The 20875-nt window shown below is 39.8% G+C and overlaps 2 protein-coding genes across 3 annotated transcripts in view; one reads left to right on the top strand and one right to left on the bottom strand.

Annotated features, from left to right (window-relative positions):
• Positions 1-942: 942 nt before the first annotated feature.
• On the top strand, positions 943-14703 carry TCFL5 (transcription factor like 5). Its single transcript, XM_060771974.2, has 6 exons — positions 943-1688; positions 4264-4456; positions 6144-6300; positions 11052-11289; positions 12165-12306; positions 14541-14703. The coding sequence occupies exons 1-6, from the start codon at positions 943-945 to the stop codon at positions 14643-14645; spliced, it is 1581 nt and encodes a 526-aa protein (XP_060627957.2). The 3' UTR covers positions 14646-14703.
• A 101-nt stretch (positions 14704-14804) lies between these two features.
• Positions 14805-20875, bottom strand: part of COL9A3 (collagen type IX alpha 3 chain) — a 102877-nt gene continuing 96806 nt past the window's right edge. For both annotated transcript variants that reach the window (XM_060771973.2, XM_067468226.1), the window contains exons 30-32: positions 19468-19650; positions 18429-18506; positions 14805-16978 (exon numbers count right to left, since the gene is read on the bottom strand). In XM_060771973.2, the coding sequence (XP_060627956.2) occupies positions 16803-16978; positions 18429-18506; positions 19468-19650 (437 nt within the window). In that variant the 3' untranslated portion in view covers positions 14805-16802. The remainder of the gene's footprint in view (positions 16979-18428; positions 18507-19467; positions 19651-20875) is intronic.

The following is a 20875-nucleotide window of genomic DNA, read 5'->3' as shown; positions in this document are numbered from 1 at the left end:
GTTTATTTTTTTTAATAAAAACTAGTCAATCTTTTATTTAGTGTCTTTCCCCCTTTTAAAAAATGGCATTTTCTGATGGGGAATTATTACGCTACTGAGCTAAAGGCGTATTATCACCCCCTTTTTTTCTGTGTCCTCGAATATTATTATTTAAAGGTTGTGTTTAGCTTTTTTTAAAGTAACAGTTAAATCTATCTTTTCTTCTCTGTTTTTAAAAATTAGATTGACCCAGCCCTGTAAAAATATTGATGTTTTGTTTTGTATCTTTCGTTTATGAAATACTATACAATTCTGTTGAAAAATATTGAGCTGCCAATCCATTTTGAATGGATAATGCTGCTAGGTTTTAAAAACCTTGGTAGTTTTTAAATATAATAGAAGGGAAAAGCAATTCAACTTCTATCTCATGTAGAAAAATCTATCCCTCTGATAGCATTTGGTCATTGGCTTTTCTGTTCGCTCCAAGAGCAGCAATTGCACTTATTTTTATTACTATTATTATTATTATTTAAAGGTTGTGTTTAGTTTTTGTAAATTAATTAAGTTTATGTGTTTTTGCATCTATGGTTCTTCAGCTCTGTCTCTTTTAAAAGATTAGATTGCCCCCAATCCCATTTATTTCTTTTTTAATTATATTTTATTTTTCACTTTTAAAGTACTTACAAAAACAAATTTCTGTTACAAAAATATTGGGCTCCTGATTCACTTTGGAATTGCATTTTTTCCCAAGTAAGAATGGTCCTACCAGGTTTTAAAAGCCTTGGAGAAAACAGTGGGGTGTAATAGAAGTAAAAGACAATTCAACTTCTATCTCCCATAGAGAAAAAAAAATAACACCTCTGATAGCATTTGACTGCAGCCGTTGCCCAGTTTGGGTGTGTCATTTGCTATTTGTACATTTAGTTGTGAAAAGACTTGACTGCATCAGTTTCCTTCAGCATCATGTCAGGCCCAAATGCCAAGGAGTCTGAAAGTGGTGCTCCGAATCTTCGCACTATGGCTTCAGACCCATCCTCTTCTTCTTCTGCTCCTGCTGCCGAAGGTCCAGCAGAGTCTTCTTTTGGGGAGCACAACCTTAGCTTCACCACCACAGACCTCAGTGTTGTGGAAATGACAGAAATCGAATACACCCAGCTTCAGCACATACTCTATTCCCACATGGAAGCGCAAGCGAATGAGAACGAAGCAGAAAACAGGCTAAATTCCACTTGCTTCTCATCTAACAGCAATGCAAGTCAATCACAATATCTGTCATCATGCAATAGCAGCCAAGGGGGCTTTTCGTCCAACACCTCTGGAAACCAGTCGCTCTATCCCATTATTTGCCAGCCCGGTTTGGCTTCTGACAACAGTTTTGTGGGTCCTCCTAATCAGTGTCTTGGACATATTGACTTCCAGGAGCTCAGGATGATGTTGCTTAGTGAGTCTAGCCTCCCTCTAAACCAAGCTGAGAAAACACCCAATGGTAGCTCTGCAAATACGCCCGGGCAGAGTTTAGTAAAGGTTAAGCACAGCGACAACTTGTGTGGGATGAATAAAGAAAATCTTCCTTTGGAAAATTCAACACTTCTTCCGGAGCCAAGAGCAAAGCCTGCAGTCCGTGTGCGGCTGGAAGACAGATTCAACAGTATCCAGACTGAAATCCCCAGAGGTCAAGAAGCCCAGGAACCTGGAGTAGCCATTAACAAGTGTGTTGCATTTATGTTTCCTTTAAAGCATATACATTTGTCTCCTCTAGTAATCATTGTTGAGTGAACAGAATAAATGCTAATATGTAATAATATCAAATGTTTTTGTCCTCAGAAAAAATAGCAGCCCTTTAGTTCCATATACAGATTAATAATTAGTGGAATCTTTTTATTTACATGTAGGCACCTAGGTACCCTAAAAACCTCAGATTTCATCAAACATTAGAAGGTAAGCAGAGTCAGCCACAGTGAGTACCTTGGATGGGACGTTGCCAGTGAATACCAGGTGCTGTGAGAAGGAACTGGCAAGACCACCCCAGGGCAAGACAGGCCTCAGATACTCCTATGAATTCCATGGAGATGACATAAGTCAATAAACAACTTGAAAGCAGATACATTTACTTATAACTGTTGCTATTTGAATGAACTTGATGTTAGGCTTAGCTGGTGGATTGATACTGCACTCTCAATCCCAAGTGCTCGTATTGGGTGAGAAAAAGCCACTGTGTTGATCTTTGAATTTCAATCCTGTTATAAACATTCTTGTCTCTGTTACAAGTCATTGTATTGCAAATAAGTTCAGAAAAGAAAGACTGGCATCCTGATGGGAATTTTCAAAGTCATAAACAAATCTATGATTCAATGTATTGTCGAAGGCTTTCATGGCTGGAATCACATAGTTCTTGTGGGTTTTTTCGGGCTATATGGCCATGTTCTAGAGGCATTTCTCCTGACGTTTCGCCTGCATCTATGGCAAGCATCCTATGATTGCATAATTACGAATCGTGGCACTGTGTAACAGCCATATTTCTAGGAGGGGAGCGGTGTCATAGCTGTGACAAAGGGTTCATTGCACAAACAGTGTGGTCATTGCACAGTGGTTGCAGTACACAACTATATGGTGCTCTGCAGGACAGGCTACCCTTACACAATGATAGCACAAAGTAGGAGAACAGCTCCCAGCAATGTCACAGGGCAGCGATAATCCAGAATGGAAGGCAGAGATAAATCAGTGCCTTATGCACAACTGGAAACATGCCCCACAGTTTGTGTTACCCTGTTTTGCATTCTCATAATTCTCTAACAACACGGTTGTGTATTGTGTCAGCAACATCGCCCCATCATTGTAAAGTTACATATGGCAGGTCAGATGCAGCAGCTCATCCAAGATATGTTACTCTGCACTCAGGATATAAAGTATCAGCAAAGTAAAATTTGTTATCACTTGTACACAAGAGGTGCAGCAGCCAACTCTAAGGAGAGGAAATTTGTTTCACACACACACATACCACTTCCTTCCATACATAAACGTCTCAAGAAAATTAAAGTATTGAGAATCTATTGTTTTATGTAAGAGGAATTTTTAGATTCTGTAGGAGGCTTCCTAGCTTCCTAGCTGATGTACTGCATGTAAATATTTATGTTACATTTAGGCAATATTTCGAAGTGCTTTTTAGTAACTTGGCACATTTTTATTTAATGTGTAATGTTATGGATTGTCTGATATAGGTTGTGATATTACCTTTGGACACTAGTGAGAGAACACCATCCAGCCCACTTCTTAGATGGTATACAAATCTGTAATTTTCTACCTTTGATTTGCTTTTTGAGCTGTATGGTATATATAATGTGGATTTGAAATTGTGAAAGAAAGCAGTGTATAGAAGAATTCAAGACAGTATGTAAAACAGAGTCTAGTAGGATTCAAACAGTATTTCACTTGTGCACGTTTGCATGCGGTTACTTTCTGTGTAAATATGCACAGAATTGAGATGTTCTTGGTTGGAAAATGTCTGAATTGGTAAGACTTTTATTTAATCCTACTTAATGTGCTTTAGTCCCACTTGCTCTTTGGCTGTGCTCCTGTGTGGTTAAAATTTGCTTGCAACTAGAAAATCCCGCCATTCCCAGTTGGTATTCGCCCACCTTTTAGCTCCCAAAAGGGGCCAAAAGGTCAAGACCCTGAAACAGATGTACATGTCTGACATAGCTACTATGCCAATATTAGCTCCCTACTCTGCCTAGTAAACTGAATAGCTGCCCCATGCCCCAACACAACTATATTTATGTTAGTGAATGAGGGGAAATCCAGGCATCTTTGGGATATATTTGCAGGGGATATCAAACTTCAGGTGTGCTCAGCTAAAATAAAATAGAGTAGCTGATCCTCACTGTTGTCCAACAATCTAGAATTAGTTATGTTGTGATGTTTACATGACTTATAACATGAGTTTGGAGGGGGTTCTTTTAGACATTGTGAAGGTCAGAATAGAATTCCTATCGACACAATGACCAAAACAGTCAGTTGCTATGGTGTCAGTGAAATACTTCATTGTAGTTTTCCAACAGGATGTTAGCCATGTTTATCACCCCTTCTCAGTGGATAAGTATTACCAGTTGTTCCATGTACACATTTTTATAAGTTTTGCTTATAGATTGTTATAGCTTCCTCATAGTTACATTGATGTAGAGTTGATGTGTATTAAACTAGATTTCTGAACCATTATTAGAATAGCTATTAATAGAAGAGGGTATTGAACTTACACATTTCAAACAAGTTTTATTTCTTTCATAGCTTAGTAACCCTCATTCGCCATCCTTCAGATGTGATGGGTGTTCCTTTCCATCAGCAGCAAAATAAATGTACCACATTAGTGAAAAATAAGACTGCTGCTACAACTACAACTGCATTACAGTTTACATGCCCATTATTTAACCCAAACTCTGCTTCTTCTGCAACTGGAAATGCAAACACATCACAAACACAGGTTAGTTATTTTTTAAAATATAGATCATTCTTGTTTTAAGTCTGTTTAATAGTAAATCATCCAAAGAGGATATAATAGAGTTTAAAAATATGTGTTTTGAAGTTAAGATATTGAGCACTAATTTCATATATGGTGGAATATATTAATTAGTCTTGGACATGATCTGAAGAACCATGAGCCAAAGAGGTCTTTAGACAGATTTCATGCCTCCAATTCAAGTTTCACTTAAATGTAACGTTTCCTTATTCTTTATTTTCTTCTGTGACCTTTCTCTATATTCCTTCTTACCATAAAAGTATGCAAGATGGCTTGCTTGTATATTCAAAGATAACTTAAATGTGAAAACAAAAAAGTATTATAAATAGTTAGGAAGCCAGCCTGGTATATTTATTTATTTATTTATTTATTTATTTATTTACTGCATTTGTTGACCGCCGTTCTCAGCCCTAGGGCGACTCACGGCGGTGTACAACACATAAAAAGACAATTTACAATGAAAGCAATATCATAAACAACAATAACAACATCACTATTAATAATACCATTACACTAAATCATTCGCGATGTCTCATCATAGAATCACAATCCAATCTCGTTATCCATATTCCGTTCCACATAGTATAGTAGTTTGAATGTTGAATTATGATTTCAGATCCCACAGTTTGAATCCCCACTCAGCCATGGGAAGCTATTGAGTGACCATAAGTCAGAAATGACTTGAACATACAAAGCTAGAACAACAAAAATAGTTAATGTTTTTCTAAAAGGCAATTACAAGTAAAAACGTTTTCTTCCGAAACTGTTTGTTTAGTAAACAGCATGAGCAAAGCCTGTCATTTGAAAGATAACAGTGATGATAGCCCATAAATGGGAACTAGATGTTGGGCTGTAATTCCTATCAGCCCTAGCTAGCTGAACTATTGTGAAGCATGCTGAAAATTGTATTCCAACAATAGTCGGAGAGCTGCTGGATAATGTAAGGCAGTGTTTTTCACAGTATGGATGGATGCCACCATGGAAAAGGCATTTCCCAATAATAGCCATCACAACCAGGTTCTTGAGATGGGTGCATCCAGCAAGGGGACTCAGGTAGTTGCCATCTAGGTTTACATGGTATAAAGCCACACCATTGTGACAGATGAAGAGCAGAAATACAGCTTTGCCAAGATGATATTATCTAACTCTGATCTAAGAACCTAACCATGCTTTACACGGGAGATCTATGATTAGATGACCTCACATAGTATTCTGTCATAGTTTCTGGGGTAGAGGTTGCATCTGGGTACTGCAATTTCAAAACAAATTAGTTTTTCCTGAAAATAGTATTAGTTGCAAAGGAGAAAACATATATGCACTTTAGTTAATAGCAGCTTGGCAGAGAAATTTTAATTGGAAGTACTGCATGATTTGTAAAGGATTTGACCTCACCCCCTCCCTCATGCCACAGCTTTAATCCAAACTGGAGACCCTTGTCACCTATTTAGAAATGAATTATTCAGGGGAGCCAAAGTAATGTGTACTTTGTTCTGTAGTCTTTACTAGTTTTTCTTCCAAAAGGAAACTGTTCACTTGTTGCTTGAACTTCTCATGCTTAAATAAAAATAAAATTGTTTAATTAGAAGGCAAGAAAAACAACATTGTATACAAACTTAGTTTTACATAGATGTGATTTTCCTGTTTCTTTTAGAATTCTGGAGCCACTGTTTTAGAAGCAGGCAAACATCAAGATATTGGATTGCCCCGAACTTTTTCTATCTGTTACCAGCAGGAAATTGAAGCAACTAAGCAGACAGTTGGTCCTAGAAATAAGGCTGTACCTGAACATTTTTGGATTAAGCTGGGAGGTAAATGGCAAACATTTGGATGAGACTGTTATTAGTGGCTAATATCTTTTTTAGAGGAGGTCAAATTCAAATGTCAAAGTTGTTTTATTTTGATGAAATGTTTTCTCAAAATGTTATCCCTAAATCATTTAAAGGCAGCTTATTTCCTTTGTAAACAATGAAGAAAATGAATGATGGCTCTAACATGATATTTTTCTCAGCCTCAGAATGATCTCATTACTTACTTTCTGCAGGGAGTAGTTCTAAAGTTGGTTGTGTTTTTTAAAAAAACGTTTTGCTTGCATTTAGTGGAAGCAATAGAAAAGACCTGCAGAGAGATGCCAGCAAAGCAAAAAACACAGATAACAGATAAGATTACATTTTAATGTCTGCTCCAGGCACTGAACAGTTGTTTCTGAATCGCGGAGCATAGGGGTAGCTCATGAGCTTTTTATGGCATTTTCACATAGATATATTGTTAGTGCAGTGAGACTGCAGTCCTACATCTATTTAATCAAGGAGTAAACCCCACTGAACATAGTTATCTGTGAGAATACATGTATAGGACTGTGTTGTAATAGGAGACCAGGACTGCAAGATTTAACTGGTATATTTATTATTTATTTATTTTATTTATTTATTAATGCACTTGTATACCGCTAATATCTCAGCCTAAATCGGCGACTCATTGCGGTTTACAACACTTAAAAAACACTTAAAAACAACAATATTCAGATTAAAAACATAGGACACATATACAGTACACAGTATTGGGCCACCAATACAAATCAATGCATCTCTTAACTAAAATCATAATCCAATTTCTTTGTCTGTGATTGCCAGTCCTTGATCATGAACTTCATCGCACCGGATTAGCCAAATGCTTGTTCAAACATCCATGTCTTCAGTTTTTTTCTAAATACCATCAGCGAGGAAGCTGATCTTATCTCTATAGGGAGGGCATTCCAAAGCCGCGGGGCCACCACAGAAAAGGCCCTGTCTCTCGTTCCCGCCAGCCGCACCTGTGAAGCAGGTAGGATGGAGAGTAGGGCTTCTCCCGAAGATCTTAGGGTCCTGGTGGGCTGATAGGCCAAGATACGTTCGGATAGATATGTTGGGCCAGAACCGTTTAGGGCTTTAAAGGCCAATGCCAGCACTTTGAATTGGGCCCGGTAGCTAATCGGCAGCCAGTGGAGCTGGTACAGCAGAGGAGTTGTGTGCTCCCTGCGCCCTGCCCCTGTTAGTACCATGGCTGCCGCCCGTTGGACTAGTTGGAGCTTCCGAGCCGTCTTCAAAGGCAACCCCACATAGAGAGCGTTGCAGTAGTCAAGGCGGGATGTAACCAGAGCGTGGACTACCGTGGCCAAGTCAGACTTCCCAAGGTACGGTCGCAGTTGGCGCACGAGTTTTAACTGTGCGAATGCTCCCCTGGTCACCGCCGAAACCTGGGGATCCAGGCTCAGCGATGAGTCCAGGATCACACCCAAACTGCGAACCTGTGTCTTCAGGGGGAGTGCGACCCCGTCTAACACAGGCTGTAACCCTATACCCTGTTCAGCCCTGCGACTGACCAGGAGTACCTCTGTCTTGTCTGGATTCAATTTCAATTTGTTCGCCCCCATCCAGACCGTCACAGCGGCCAAGCACCGGTTCAGGACCTCGACAGCCTCCTTAGTAGCAGGTGGAAAGGAGTGACAGAGTTAGACATCATCTGCGTACAGATGACATCGCACCCCGAAACTCCGGATGATCTCGCCCAGCGGCTTCATGTAGATGTTGAACAACATGGGAGACAGTATTGAACCCTGAGGAACCCCACAAAACAAAGGTTGTGGGGTGGAACAGGAGTCCCCCAGTAACACCTTCTGAGACCGACCCTCGAGGAATGACCGGAGCCACTGCAAAGCAGTACCTCCGAGACCCATTCCCGCGAGGCGTCCCAGAAGGATACCGTGGTCGACGGTATCGAAGGCCGCTGAGAGGTCCAGCAGCACCAACAGGGACACACTCCCCCTGTCAAGCTCCCGACGGAGATCATCCACTAAGGCGACCAAGGCTGTCTCGGTACCATGCCCCGGCCTAAAGCCAGACTGTGCCGGATCCAGATAATCCGTGTCTACCAAGAATGCCTGGAGTTGTGAGGCCACCACACGTTCCATGACTTTGCCCAAGAAGGGAAGATTGGAAACAGGCCGATAGTTGACGAATTGAGTGGGGTCCAGTGATGGTTTCTTCAACAGCGGTTTTATCACAGCTTGCTTTAAGCTGGCTGGAATTTTGCCCTCCTGAAGGGAGGCATTAACCACCACCTTAACCCACTCGGCCAATCCCCCTCTGGCCTCCTTTAGAAGCCAGGATGGGCAGGGGTCTAGGATGCATGTGGTAGCTCTCATTCCTCCAAGCACCTTGTCCACATCCTCGGTTTGAACCAATTGAAATGAATCCATCAAAACCGGACAAGCAGATGCTCGTGTTACATCCTCTGAGACTGCCGTTAATATGGTGTCCAGTCCAGAGCGGATCAAAGCGACTTTGTCTGCAAAGAACTGAGCAAAGGCTTCACAGCGAGCTGCCGAGTCATCAGGGCACCCATCCTGAGTGGTGGGTTTTAACAGGCCTCTGACAACTCGGAACAGTTCAGCCGGACGGTTCTTTGCAGACGCAATAGTGGCCGCAAAGAAAGTCTTCTTTGCGGCTCTTATTGCCACGGCATATGACCTTAAAAAGGACACAAACCGTGTTCGATTTGGCTCGCTCGGATCTGAACGCCACACGCCCTCTAGTTCCCTCTTCTTTTGCTTCAACGCTGCCAGCTCCTCGGTAAACCAAGGGGCTGGTTTAGCTCGGCTACTTGAGAGGGGACGTTCTGGAGTGATCGTGTCTATTGCCCTAGTCATCTCCCCATTCCAGAGAGCGACCAGGGCATCAACAGGATCACCAACCGAGGTGGCGGGAAATTCCCCAAGAGCCGTCAGGAATCCCTCCGGATCCATAAGCCTCCTGAGGCGGACCAATTTAATAGGTCCTCCACCTCTGCGGAGGTTAGGGGGTGCAGTGAGTCTAAAGCTGACCAGGTGGTGGTCGGTCCATGGCAACGGAGAGATGGTTAACTCCTCAATACCGCCACCTTCCTCCCATCCCTGACAGAAAACCAAGTCCAATGTATGTCCAGCACTGTGGGTGGGGCCAGATACCTGTTGGGACAGCCCCATGGTTGCCATGGTATATTGTATTAATCAGTTGAAAATAGTGTGGCTGATTAGTATTTCTGTCATTATAAACTGACTTATGATCACATAAAGGTGAATTGCAATCTTGCACACTGCTCATATTTTCAGGAGGGAAACAGATCTGTAGCAAGCAACATCTCTGTGTGGGTTTACCACTTTATCCACTGCTTTTCCATTAGGTATGAAGTTCTGCCTGAACTTCCTCTGCCAACAAATGTGAAGGCTTCAACAAATTTCACCACTGTTACAAAGGGCAAGGGGTTTCCTGTACTTTCACCTTTGCTACCAATGTCAGGACTTCTTGCTGTGGCCACCAACTCTGCTCTTGAGGTTACTGCATGAGATATACTGTATAGCTCCTATCCCCATCAGATACCACCTCTCTTTATTCACTGCTGCCACCACAGAAACTGTGTCTCAGCTCAAGCTTCTCAATATATAGCATTTCAGGAGTCCAAACTGTAGAAATGTCAACACAGCCATTTATTAAGAGAGGCTGAACATAACAAAACAGGCTAACTATTTCATATATTTAAAAACACATCTTATACGCTCTCTCAAACTCCTTTCCTAGTCAGCCTAAACTCCACTTACTAATTTCTTAAACGTTATTGAGTGTTTCTACCCTAATTTACACTCACTCTTTTCCTCTCTAGCTTTTAAAAATTAACCTTATTCAGGTCCTCTCATTCACTCCAAACATTTCATTCTTTCGCCCACTCCTGACAGCTCTATCCTTATTACCTCTAATACAGTAAGTACATAGTGTATACATAAGCAAACTATCTTAATATCTAATGCACAAAAAAAGCATTTTCCATCAAAAATCCTGTATATGCCATCATATTTTTCCTAGATCATTGTACAAATGGAGTTAGCTGTGTAGCCATTGCACAATGGTATAAATGCACAGCATGTCTTCATGAATAACATAGTGGGACCTGTTGCTTACTGGGACACATAACTCTATCATCTCAATTTTACACATCATAGCCTCTGGTTCAGAATCTAAGTAAAAATATCTTGATCAGAATACTCAGGAATACTTAATGGTTGTTTTGCCACTTCCTTCTTCTGAAATACAGCCTACAGTACCTGATATTTGTTGGCAGTCTTCCATCTAAATACTAAGCTCAGCCTCCAAGACCAGGCAGGTCTGGTTCCTTTAGGGCATTTAAGAATTTAACAAGGAGTAATATAGTACATCATAATTTGTAGAAAGACTGAGAGTGTAAACCCCTTTGTTTAAAGTTATTTTGGTTCTGAATGTATAATTTCTTTTAAAAATAATTAAAATTGCAAATTCATATTGTCTTTAGTATCTCAATACGTCCGTTGTGCTTTTGTTAAAATACAAATAGATGTAAATGATTTTATGCTTAATTGTTCACATTGAAAAAGCAAATGAAGAGTCCATTCTTGAAGTAGTAAACGGCCTCAGGATTCATAAAGTTATGGAGTACAATTACATTTCAGTTACCATTTTTATATATAATACAAAACTATACAAACGATGTATACTTTCTACTCTGGTTTGTAAAGGTGAAGCTTTATGTAAGCAGACCATAAACAAAAGGACTCGTAATCGGCTCCACCCCTTGGAAAGCAATGTACAGCGCAAACCACTTGGTGATATACAAAATGTGTGTGATATCCAAAGTGCTGGCCCATCACAAGGTGCATGGCAAGCAGGACAGTCAACCCAAAGTACACAAAGTGGAAACCAAGGTGGTGTCTCACAGCGTCGAGAGAGGCATAACCGAATGGAAAGAGACAGGAGGTAATTGGAAAGAGTTCCTGGGAAACATGAGTTCTGAGGAGAGCTCTGAATTTGAGCTCCTATACTTATACTATTATACTGTGTTCTAGCAGGAAAGTGTTAGCATTTTGAGTTAACTGAAAATTAATAAGACATATGCTTAATCATAGAATCATAGAGTTGGAAGAGACCTCATGGGCCATTCAGTCCAATCCCCTGCCAAGAAGCAGGAAAAATGCATTCAAAGCATCCCTGATAGATGGCCATCCAGCCTCTGTTTAAAAGCCTCCAAAGAAGGAGCCTCCACCACACTCTGGGGCAGAAAGTTCCACTGCTGAACAGCTCTCACAGTCAGGAAGTTCTTCTTAATGTTCAAGTGGAATTTTTTTTCCTATAGTTTGAAGAAATTGTTCTGTGTCATAGTCTCCAGGGCAAAATCATTTAATGTTTCCCCAAAATCATAGACTAAAATTCTGCACAGTTTCACCTAAAAAAAGTCTGCACATTCCTTTGACCATTTAGTAGCTGGAGAAAGGTGTGCAGTGCCTAGGCAGAATCTGGCTGCACTTCTATAGCTAAGGGCAAACCGCAATGGCCTTTCTTCCAGATCATTGTTACTCAATGCTGCTTTTATTTCTGGTTGTAGCTGGATGTTCCCATCTCTATTCACTAAATGGATAGGTGAGCTTATTCTTTGCAGTAAGACTTGTGGAGAGGTGTGTACAAAGAACTACTGGATAGGTCTTTGTACAACAAATGTAAAAGGACATCCATGCACATATGTTGCCAATTAGGGTTAAAACCATAATAAAATATTGCTTACCACAAATCAAGAAATGTTTTGAAAAGATAAGCTTCTGAAATTCTAGAACTGACTGTGCTGTATGTAATTCTAGGCGCAGGATCAGGATTTGTTGTGATGAGCTGAATCTTCTTGTTCCATTCTGCACTTCAGATACTGATAAGGCAACAACTTTGCAATGGACAACAGCCTTTTTAAAATATATTCAAGAGCGGCATGGGGATTCCTTGAAGAAGGTGAATGGGTTCTACACAGATACAACCCCCCCCCCCCCCAGTGCTAGACTGTGGCAATTAAAGCAGAAAATGACCAATTCCGATCATTTATTTTGTTTACCCTTTCTTTAATGGGAACATGCTGGCCTGAATCCTATTGCTATTTCCAATTAAAGTAGATACATTAAATCAATATAATTTCACTACATATTGACTACTGTTCAAAAGTTGATGCATTGGTGCAGCTTGAGTTGGGATTAACCTACAGGGCTGAAGTCCTTTTTCTTTGGATGGCATGCAGGAGCAGTCCTCTCACTCAGGGTTTATTCATGAGTTATTTCCTTGCTTGTCAACTAAGAATACAGTTCCACAGTGACAAGGGTATCATCAGTGCTTGATTCTGTACTTATCATTCCACAGGCCACTTCTTAACCCAGAGCCAAGAGCAATTGGATGACCATTTGCTACTGTGTTGTACTTCTTTGGTAGTACAACACAGCAGGAGATCCATGGCTTCTGTAGTTATGTAATGACTATGCTTTCACTGTGGAATTATAAAAAATTAAAAAGCTTTGTAGTGATTTCAGAGAGAAAAATCAATGCTAAAATAATTACTAGTAGCAGTAATAGTGATTGCTTTTTCTTGACTGTATCCCCCTTATCTAGAAAAATACACAATATTGTTTAAACAAAATAAATTCTATACAAAAACCAAATTAAGATGCAGCATGAAAAAGCCAAACAAGCTGATAAAATGCTCAGTTGTTAAAAATAAGCACCATATTTAGAAGTACCAGGTGTCATATTGTGCATAGCTTCTCTTTTATTACATTTTTGTGCGAATTCATCCAAGATTCCCTCTTAACCAGATGTTTAAACTAGTATTTGAGGGTTTCCACGCTGAAGAATTTACCCTATTAATACTAATTCTAACATCAGTCTTAATGTTGCTCATGGCTGCAGTTAAGGCTGGTAGAATTGTACAGATGACAACATTGTTCTGGGATGACCCTCTTCAAGTCAAGAGCTAAAATTTGGAATGGCTTGAGATGAACAATTGAAATTTAAAAAGCAACAGAAAGCCTGAGCTGCGAAGTCTACTTGCTTCAACCATGAATTCAATAGTTAATGAACTGGGTGTGACAAAAGAGTTATGTAAATCACCTTAACCAAGGTATAATCTCAATATGAACCACCAACATCAACAAAACCCCTTCCACTTTTGGGTTAATAACACTCTGTCCCAGGACTGTTGTAATTTGTTCCTGTGGAACAGAAAAGTAGTTCCTTGTGTACCACCAAAACCAATTCTGAAAGGCTAGAAAAACCCCTGGAACCAATCTCCAATCCAACTGAAGTTGAGAGGATGAGAGAAGAGAATCCTGCTTTGTTGCCAGCAAAACATTGAATTTAAACTAGTGGCATGTACCTTATGTGCATGCATTTCAATGTGGTCATGTTCTCAGTGTATTGGTTTTGCTGCTATGTAATAAGCAGAACACTCCCTTCCATACTATCACTCCACCTCATGAAAAGGCTGCCCCATTCACATTTACCATTCATACACTGGACCCCTGGAAATGAATCTACACATGTTGGAGCTCTACGTGTTCTTTTTTGAAAGAAAAATTAATAGATTTATGGAACTAGAGGGGCAGCAGTGATACAATGGGTTAAACTGTTGAGCTACTGAACTTGCTGACTGGAAGGTTGGTGGTTCAAATCCATAGGACAGGATGAGCTCCCGCTGTTAGCCCAGATCCTGCCAACCTAGCAGTTCGAAAACATGCAAATGTGAGATCAATAGGTACTGCCTCGGCGAGAAGGTGAACAGCGCTCCATGCAGCCCTGATGGCCACATTACCTAGGTGTCTATAAACAACTTAGGCTCTTTGGCTTAGAAATGATGAGTAACACCCCCAGAGCCAGAGAAGAGCACCCTTCCCCACAGATCCGGAGATGAAGGGAAAGCCTTTACCTTTATCTGTATATCTGTGTTTCATTGTTTCGAGGCACTGAATGTTTGCCTTATGTCTGTATATGTTGGAATCCACCCTGAGTCCCCTCAGGGAGATAGGGCGAAATACAAATACAGTGTTATTGTTACTACTACTACTATTAGCTAGGCACAATACTTAGAGGCTGTTTAAAATTTGCTTGAAGGATAACTTGGGCAGAGAGTTGTCTTAAGGCATAATTCCTTCCCAGGGCAAAATTCTATCTGTTAATTATTATTCTGTTTGTTTAATTTTTAGGAATTTGAAACAGTATTCTGTGGTAAAACAGGCAGGAGACTAAAATTAACAAGATCTGATTCATGTCCTGCACAAGAGAATGGTACACCAACGGAGACAAAATAGTTTGACATCTTATTTGATGGTTGATGGAAAGTGAAAACACAGGATGTCTGTTCACTTCTTTTCCCAGATTCAGTTGTTCAGATTCTCTTGTAACTTAATATAGCTTGTAAAGTACATAAGCACCAAAGAAACAACACATTTTATTCAAAACAAAGGGGGAGAAATGCCACCAATGCCATTTATTTAGCAATACTGCAATGAGAAAGAGATTGCACCAAAGGCAAAGAAAACATTATCACAAGCTAAGAAATGGTAGCCCCTATCCATTACCCCAATTTTCAGTTTTTTGCTTTGTTTTCCAAATAGACAATAATTCAGATTTGTTATAGAACAGTGGCATGTTCTTTCCAGTCTTGAACACACTGATATAAATTATTTGTAATTCACAAAAACTGGTTTGCTATTGGAAGAAGAACAAAAGATATTTAAATTTATAAATTATATAAAGATGCTAACTTGTACATAGTAATTCAGATTTGCTTTTAATGTCCAGTTCCTTTAGCCCTGTGCAACTAAAAATATATAGAAAAAGATGTTGACAGTGTATTGCAAATACAGTACTATTTCCAATATATTTTGCACTTTCTCTGCAACAAATTCAAGTACAAACTATTGTCAGCAGAGTCTATCTTGCACATAGATCCTTTGGAATGGATGGGAGAAATACAGCTGTGTAGAGCTGTACAAATCTCATTCAATTCAGTGGCACTTTCATAGGAAGAAATGGCAGCTGATTATATCCTCTCAGTGCAAAAGTGGCATTTTGTAAACAGTACATGATTTTTAAGTGCACATAATTTCTTCCTTTTTAAAAAGAAACTAGTAGAAGCAACACGTGTTAGGAAATTTGAAGTATTTAAGGAATAATACATTGAATTAAAAGTGGCTTTATTTGTCTGTCAAAATAGATGATGCCAGTAGCTATTTCTTGTGCAGAATTCATCCCAAAATAAATACTGTTTAAATCACTGATATTCACATTTGTGTAGCACCTTTATTTCCAATCAGCAGGGGCAAAATAATAGAATTGGCAAAAAATAACCCTAAATAACAGGCAGGTACAATGTTACAAAAATATTTTTTTACAATAATGCACATGTTAATTTTTTTTTTTTGGGGGGGGGGGATAATCTATAATGTAAGATTCACACAAATAATATGTAGAGGGTATCGGATGTCAGTACAGTTTTTTCCATGTGATAATATGGAAAAATCCCTTATATAATAGGTAGAGAGATACATAGTCCTGCTTATGAAGCGTTGGTTTGGAAAATGTTCATTTCTAGTTGTAGATACCTAAGAAATGAGACCATGTGGCAGGTTCTATGCCTGGAACCCCCATTTAATAATTCCCTTTGTTTTTGAGACACACACAATCAGACTCAGGTAAAGCTCTGGCATGACTTCTGAAACAGCATAAAGAATCTTGGAATAACAAACTGGGAAAATTTCATTGTGTACACCTGAAATTGGTGGTTGTATTGGGTACAGTCAAATAAACATTCAATATAGTCTAGGATTTTGCTTGTATGAACTCTGTCTTCCTTTTGTCCAATTCAGCTAGAGGTATGTACGTTCAGGTTCCTAAACTGGAAAGAGATAGATTGTGTACATGCAGTTGCCTCCATGACCAGTTGATGGGGCTATGAGTTCACATCCTTTAGCTATATAACAAATATTGTACCACTATTATCTGTCCAAGAAGGTTATCTGTTCAGTGCACGCAGCCATCACAATTACAGTTCGGTATACGGTTAGATAAGAGTCCCGAAAGACAATGGGATTTTATGTTAACACAAACTAGCATAGGTAGCATTTAGAAAATTAGACCAATTGTGTGTAAAAAGGGACATGTTAAATAGGAAGTACTTCGGATTTCAGGAATAAAGGGATATCTCGTCCGTAGGATAAGCAACAAATAATATCGTAAATGAAAATGTGAAACAAGTCGTAGGGGCTATACTATGTTGTGTAAGTTTGCATCTGGTGATTTCCTGTTCCATCGAACTAAAATATACTGTCAAAGTCCATTTAAATCATTTTTATAGGAGAACTGCCCCTCCATTTTTTAAAAAACAGAAGAGTGCTTTTGTCTTCATGTATAAACAATTCACTTAAATAGTCAGTTCCCTTTTCCAACTCCTTTTCAATGCAGTTTTATGACTTTTTGGATTTTCCTCCCATCATAGCTCCCATGCAGGCTGATGTATCACAGATTCCTGGAGTTCCTTGAACCCCAATGGCACCTGGTCTTCCAGGATCTCCTGGCAGACCAGGTTCACCAGGAGCACCATCTCGACCATCTTTACTAATTCCATCAACACCTGGTGGTCCTAGAGGTGGAGAATAAAAACATAGGGATTCAGCACAATACTTGGCCATCTTTCCCAGATTTCTGTGCCTTTTGGGTTGGCGTAAAAATGATATGACGATGTACATATAGCAATCTGTTTTATTGTCAACACTGCATTTTGAATAAAGTTGCTCGAAAAATTCACAGCACTCCTCCCATCCATTACTAGTAATTGTGCTAGGTTCTGCTATTGGTACTTCTCAAGGGTTATGCTAGATTTTTCCTAAGTACTGCAGAATCTCTGGCTCACTTACATGTCAAGTAGCGCATTCACCATCCTGTAGTCCTCCTGTAATTTTTTTCTCTATGTTCCTGGCATTTTCCAGAGCTGTGATACAGTCTTGTTTAACACAGTTTAATCAAAAAAATTCCTTGGTGTCTTGGTTTTTAGGTCTGTTCCTGTGGTTATTTGGGGTGCTGATTCAGAAAATTGCATTGGGTAGACTGCATCAGCTCTAATTTCTTAAATGTGATTTTCTGTGGGCGAGTTGATGAAGACTGGTCTATGAGATATGTTCTATATCTCAAAAACTACAGATGATAGGGGAAAACTGGTGCCATTTGTGGAATTCACAGGTCTAATATGCCCAGAAACAGGTCTAACATTTAAGGTACCAAAATGAGTGTTGGCAAGTGTAATCAGTATTGTTAACAGTAGTTTCAGTTTAGAAAACTGGCACAAAAAGTCTCCCCTTGACTACTCGAGTTTTTATTTTGGGTGAAGAAATGAGGAGTTGGTATGTACGGAGGAAATAGCAACCAGATTTCAGTACTGTGTGGTTTTGTTATTATATTTCTTTGAAGCTCCTTCAAAGTTTATCCCTTCATAGTCTGTGTATAATTACATTTTAACAACTACATTTTAACAACTAAATGATCTTTAAAATTATTGCAAAAGTGGATGCAACTGTAAGGTCACCAGTTGAAATAAGTGACATAGTTGTGTACAAGAGAGAATTCCTGCTGAATTCCATCCCCTACTACATTCGCCAACCCCACAAAACCATTAATAATAAAACTGCATTTTAAACCTCACAGAACACTGCTTTAGGAATCTAGTTTTTCAGCATGATTATATGTTAGTTTGTCCTGAAAGTTGACAACAGAATCATAGTGGAGGACCTAGGGATTCCCAAGGAGAACATTTTAAGTCAAATCCATAAATTTGGAGGACCAACTGTATTAAAGGTGCAGAATCCGTGTTACATATTTCACCTGACATCCCCACACAACTTTGCACAATAAAATGGCTCTACTGAGTTCCACAAACTGGAGGGGAAAACATATCAATGACTTTGAGGAAGAAAAACATAAGACTGTAGCAGTAGCAGTTTAATCTTTCAGATCACCTATGAAACATGACAGAAGGGCTGAAATCAGCCATTGGTGGGAACTGGAGATGAAATCACAGTATTACGTAGTCAACTTACCTTGAGGTCCTTGGTCCCCATCAGGTCCATCAACACCTTTACCAATGGCACCTTTGTCTCCCCTGTCACCAATGTCTCCTACAAAGCCACAATAAAGGCATGAGACTATGGAAAAATACTCTGATAACAGAATGATTTGTTTCTTTACAGAGCAAGCCTATAGAGCAGGCATGGGAAAACTTTGGCCCTCCAGTTGATAGGCTCTTAGGAATTGTGGGAGTTGAAGACCAAAACACATGAAAGGCCGAAGTTTGCCCATGTCTGCTATAGAGGCATGAGAAAGATTTTAAGACAGAAGAGCCATGCAACTTAGGGTGCATCTACACTGAACATAATTACATTATGAATATTTAATCTATTTCGAGGCTGTTAGCAAGCAGAGTGCCCTGAAAGATGGTATTAAATGTCTTTCTAAAATGTCCATCCAGCAGAAAAGCAATTCATAAGTATAAATATGTAGAAAGGAAACATTCACAGTGAGGCCTTGCCTTCAGAGTTACTTTCTCGAGTTTATACTACAGATATAGGAATCAGTCACTCATCTAGGTTTGCTGGGCTGCAAATCACAGCAGTTTTTGCTAGTAGTGCCCATGGTGAAGAAAGTTGGAAGCTACTGTCCAAGGATATTGAGTGGGTGATTTCTACAAGCATGTAGATCAGGCATGGGCAAACTTTGGCCCCCTGGGTGTTTTGGACTTCAACTCCCACAATTACTAACAGCTGGTAGACTGTTAGGAATTGTGGGAGTTGACATCCAAAACACCTGGAGGGCCAAAGTTTGCCCATGCCTGATGTAGATTCCAGACAGTAGTGGTGGAAAATTCAGTGTGATTGAGTCTTCTATTGAAATCTAGATTTAGCCAGTCCTTGGAAAAGTTATTTTTCCCCAAGAATCCCCCAGCTAATATAGTCACTTGGTTCTGGGAGCTGTAGCCCCTCAAAACTCACTTCTTCTACTAATATTAGCTGGTAGGAGTGATAACCCTCAAAGGTAATTTGTCCAAGCTCTGAACACGGACCTGTTGTAACGATCACTTACCTCTAGGACCAGGATCTCCCAAGTCTCCAGGGGGTCCCTTGTAACCTGGGGGCCCACGAGCCCCAGGATGCCCCACGCTCCCAGGTGCCCCAGGAGGACCAGGTGGACCAGCAGGCCCTGGGCGTCCTGTAAGCCCAGGAGCCAAGGGTTTCCTCAGGTTAGCAGCTAACTGGGCAATTTGCTCTGAAATTCAAAACACAAAACTGTATTATAGATTCTATCACGTGAATTTACCTGTACATCAAAGCAATTCCATGCCTTCCTCTTTGAGGTCTGCCTATTGCCTACTATGCCATTGAGCGTGGTCTGGTAAGATGAAGACTTTTGTTATTTTCTCAAAATTTTAAGATATATCTTATAATTTTGGAGATTTTCAAAGAGATACCAATATGTTGTACTGATTTTATTCCTTTGGGTACTCTATCCTTGAACTACAACTTAAGGTTGGTCTTGAAATGCTTCAAATATATGCATAACAGAGTAGTACAGTAGATGGCAGCAAATGCTGGCAAGCCAATGAAAATTCACTTGGAAGGAGTTGCGACCATCTCTCCTTTTCTCTCTCTCAATTTGTGTGTGTGTGGGGAAAGAGGGGAGATATCAATGGATATGGTGGAATCCACTCTGGATTTTAATCCAAACTTTAAACAAGCTATCCAGGGTCCTGGGCCCTATTCCCCAATATTAGTTCATCATTCTGGATAGCTACGTAAAATTCTGCACTAAAGCCTACAGTGCAGGCGTTTTGGACTTCAACTCCCAGAAATCCCAGGTAGATCACAGATAGTCTTGGAGGATTCTTGTTCATAGAATCACCATTAGTATTTAATGCTGCATATTTTAATTTTTTATTGTTTACTTCCACGTTAGTTATTCTATCTTGGGAATTTTGAGCAATGTGTTTTTTTAATTGGTTAGAAGGCCTTTGAAGTCCTGAACTGAGAAAAAACGAACCAATCAACAAACAAAAAACATAATGATTTTTTTAAAAAATCTGATGAATTCAACGAGTCTACTGTAATCATTTTATCTCCCTAAAATTGCTTGGCAAAACATAGTATAACAGTTTAAGAGCTGGAATAAGACCAGATTCAAATCCCTGCTCAGCCATGGAAAACTTTCTCTAAGGTCGAGAGAGGGTAACTTGCTCAAAGACCTTTTCTCAGGGTCCTTCTGCACAGCCATATCATCCAGCATATCTAGGTGGGAAATCTCACAATATCTGCTTTGAACTGGGTTATCTGAGTCCACACTGCCATATATTCCAGTTCAAAGCAGATAATGTGGAGTTTTTTTCAGTTGTGTGGAAGGGGCCTTGGTCTCAGAGGATGTTAAAAGCAAACCCCTTTTGAAGAAATCTTGCCAAGAAAATTCTTGGAGTAATTCACGAATAAAATTTATTATATCC

This window comes from Anolis sagrei, chromosome 4 (genome assembly GCF_037176765.1).
Source record: "Anolis sagrei isolate rAnoSag1 chromosome 4, rAnoSag1.mat, whole genome shotgun sequence".
Lineage (NCBI taxonomy): Eukaryota > Metazoa > Chordata > Lepidosauria > Squamata > Dactyloidae > Anolis > Anolis sagrei.
Note: the sequence above shows the minus strand (reverse complement) of the source record. Positions and strands in the feature narration are given on the sequence as shown.

Excerpts from the sequence above, each read along its gene's own strand:
- TCFL5 (XM_060771974.2), top strand. The coding sequence starts at position 943 with ATGTCAGGCCCAAATGCCAAGGAGTCTGAAAGTGGTGCTCCGAATCTT. Across the intron at positions 1,689-4,263 it reads CCTGGAGTAGCCATTAACAA|CTTAGTAACCCTCATTCGCC; the intron begins GTGTGTTGCATT and ends TTTCTTTCATAG. Across the intron at positions 12,307-14,540 it reads ATGGGGATTCCTTGAAGAAG|GAATTTGAAACAGTATTCTG; the intron begins GTGAATGGGTTC and ends TTTAATTTTTAG.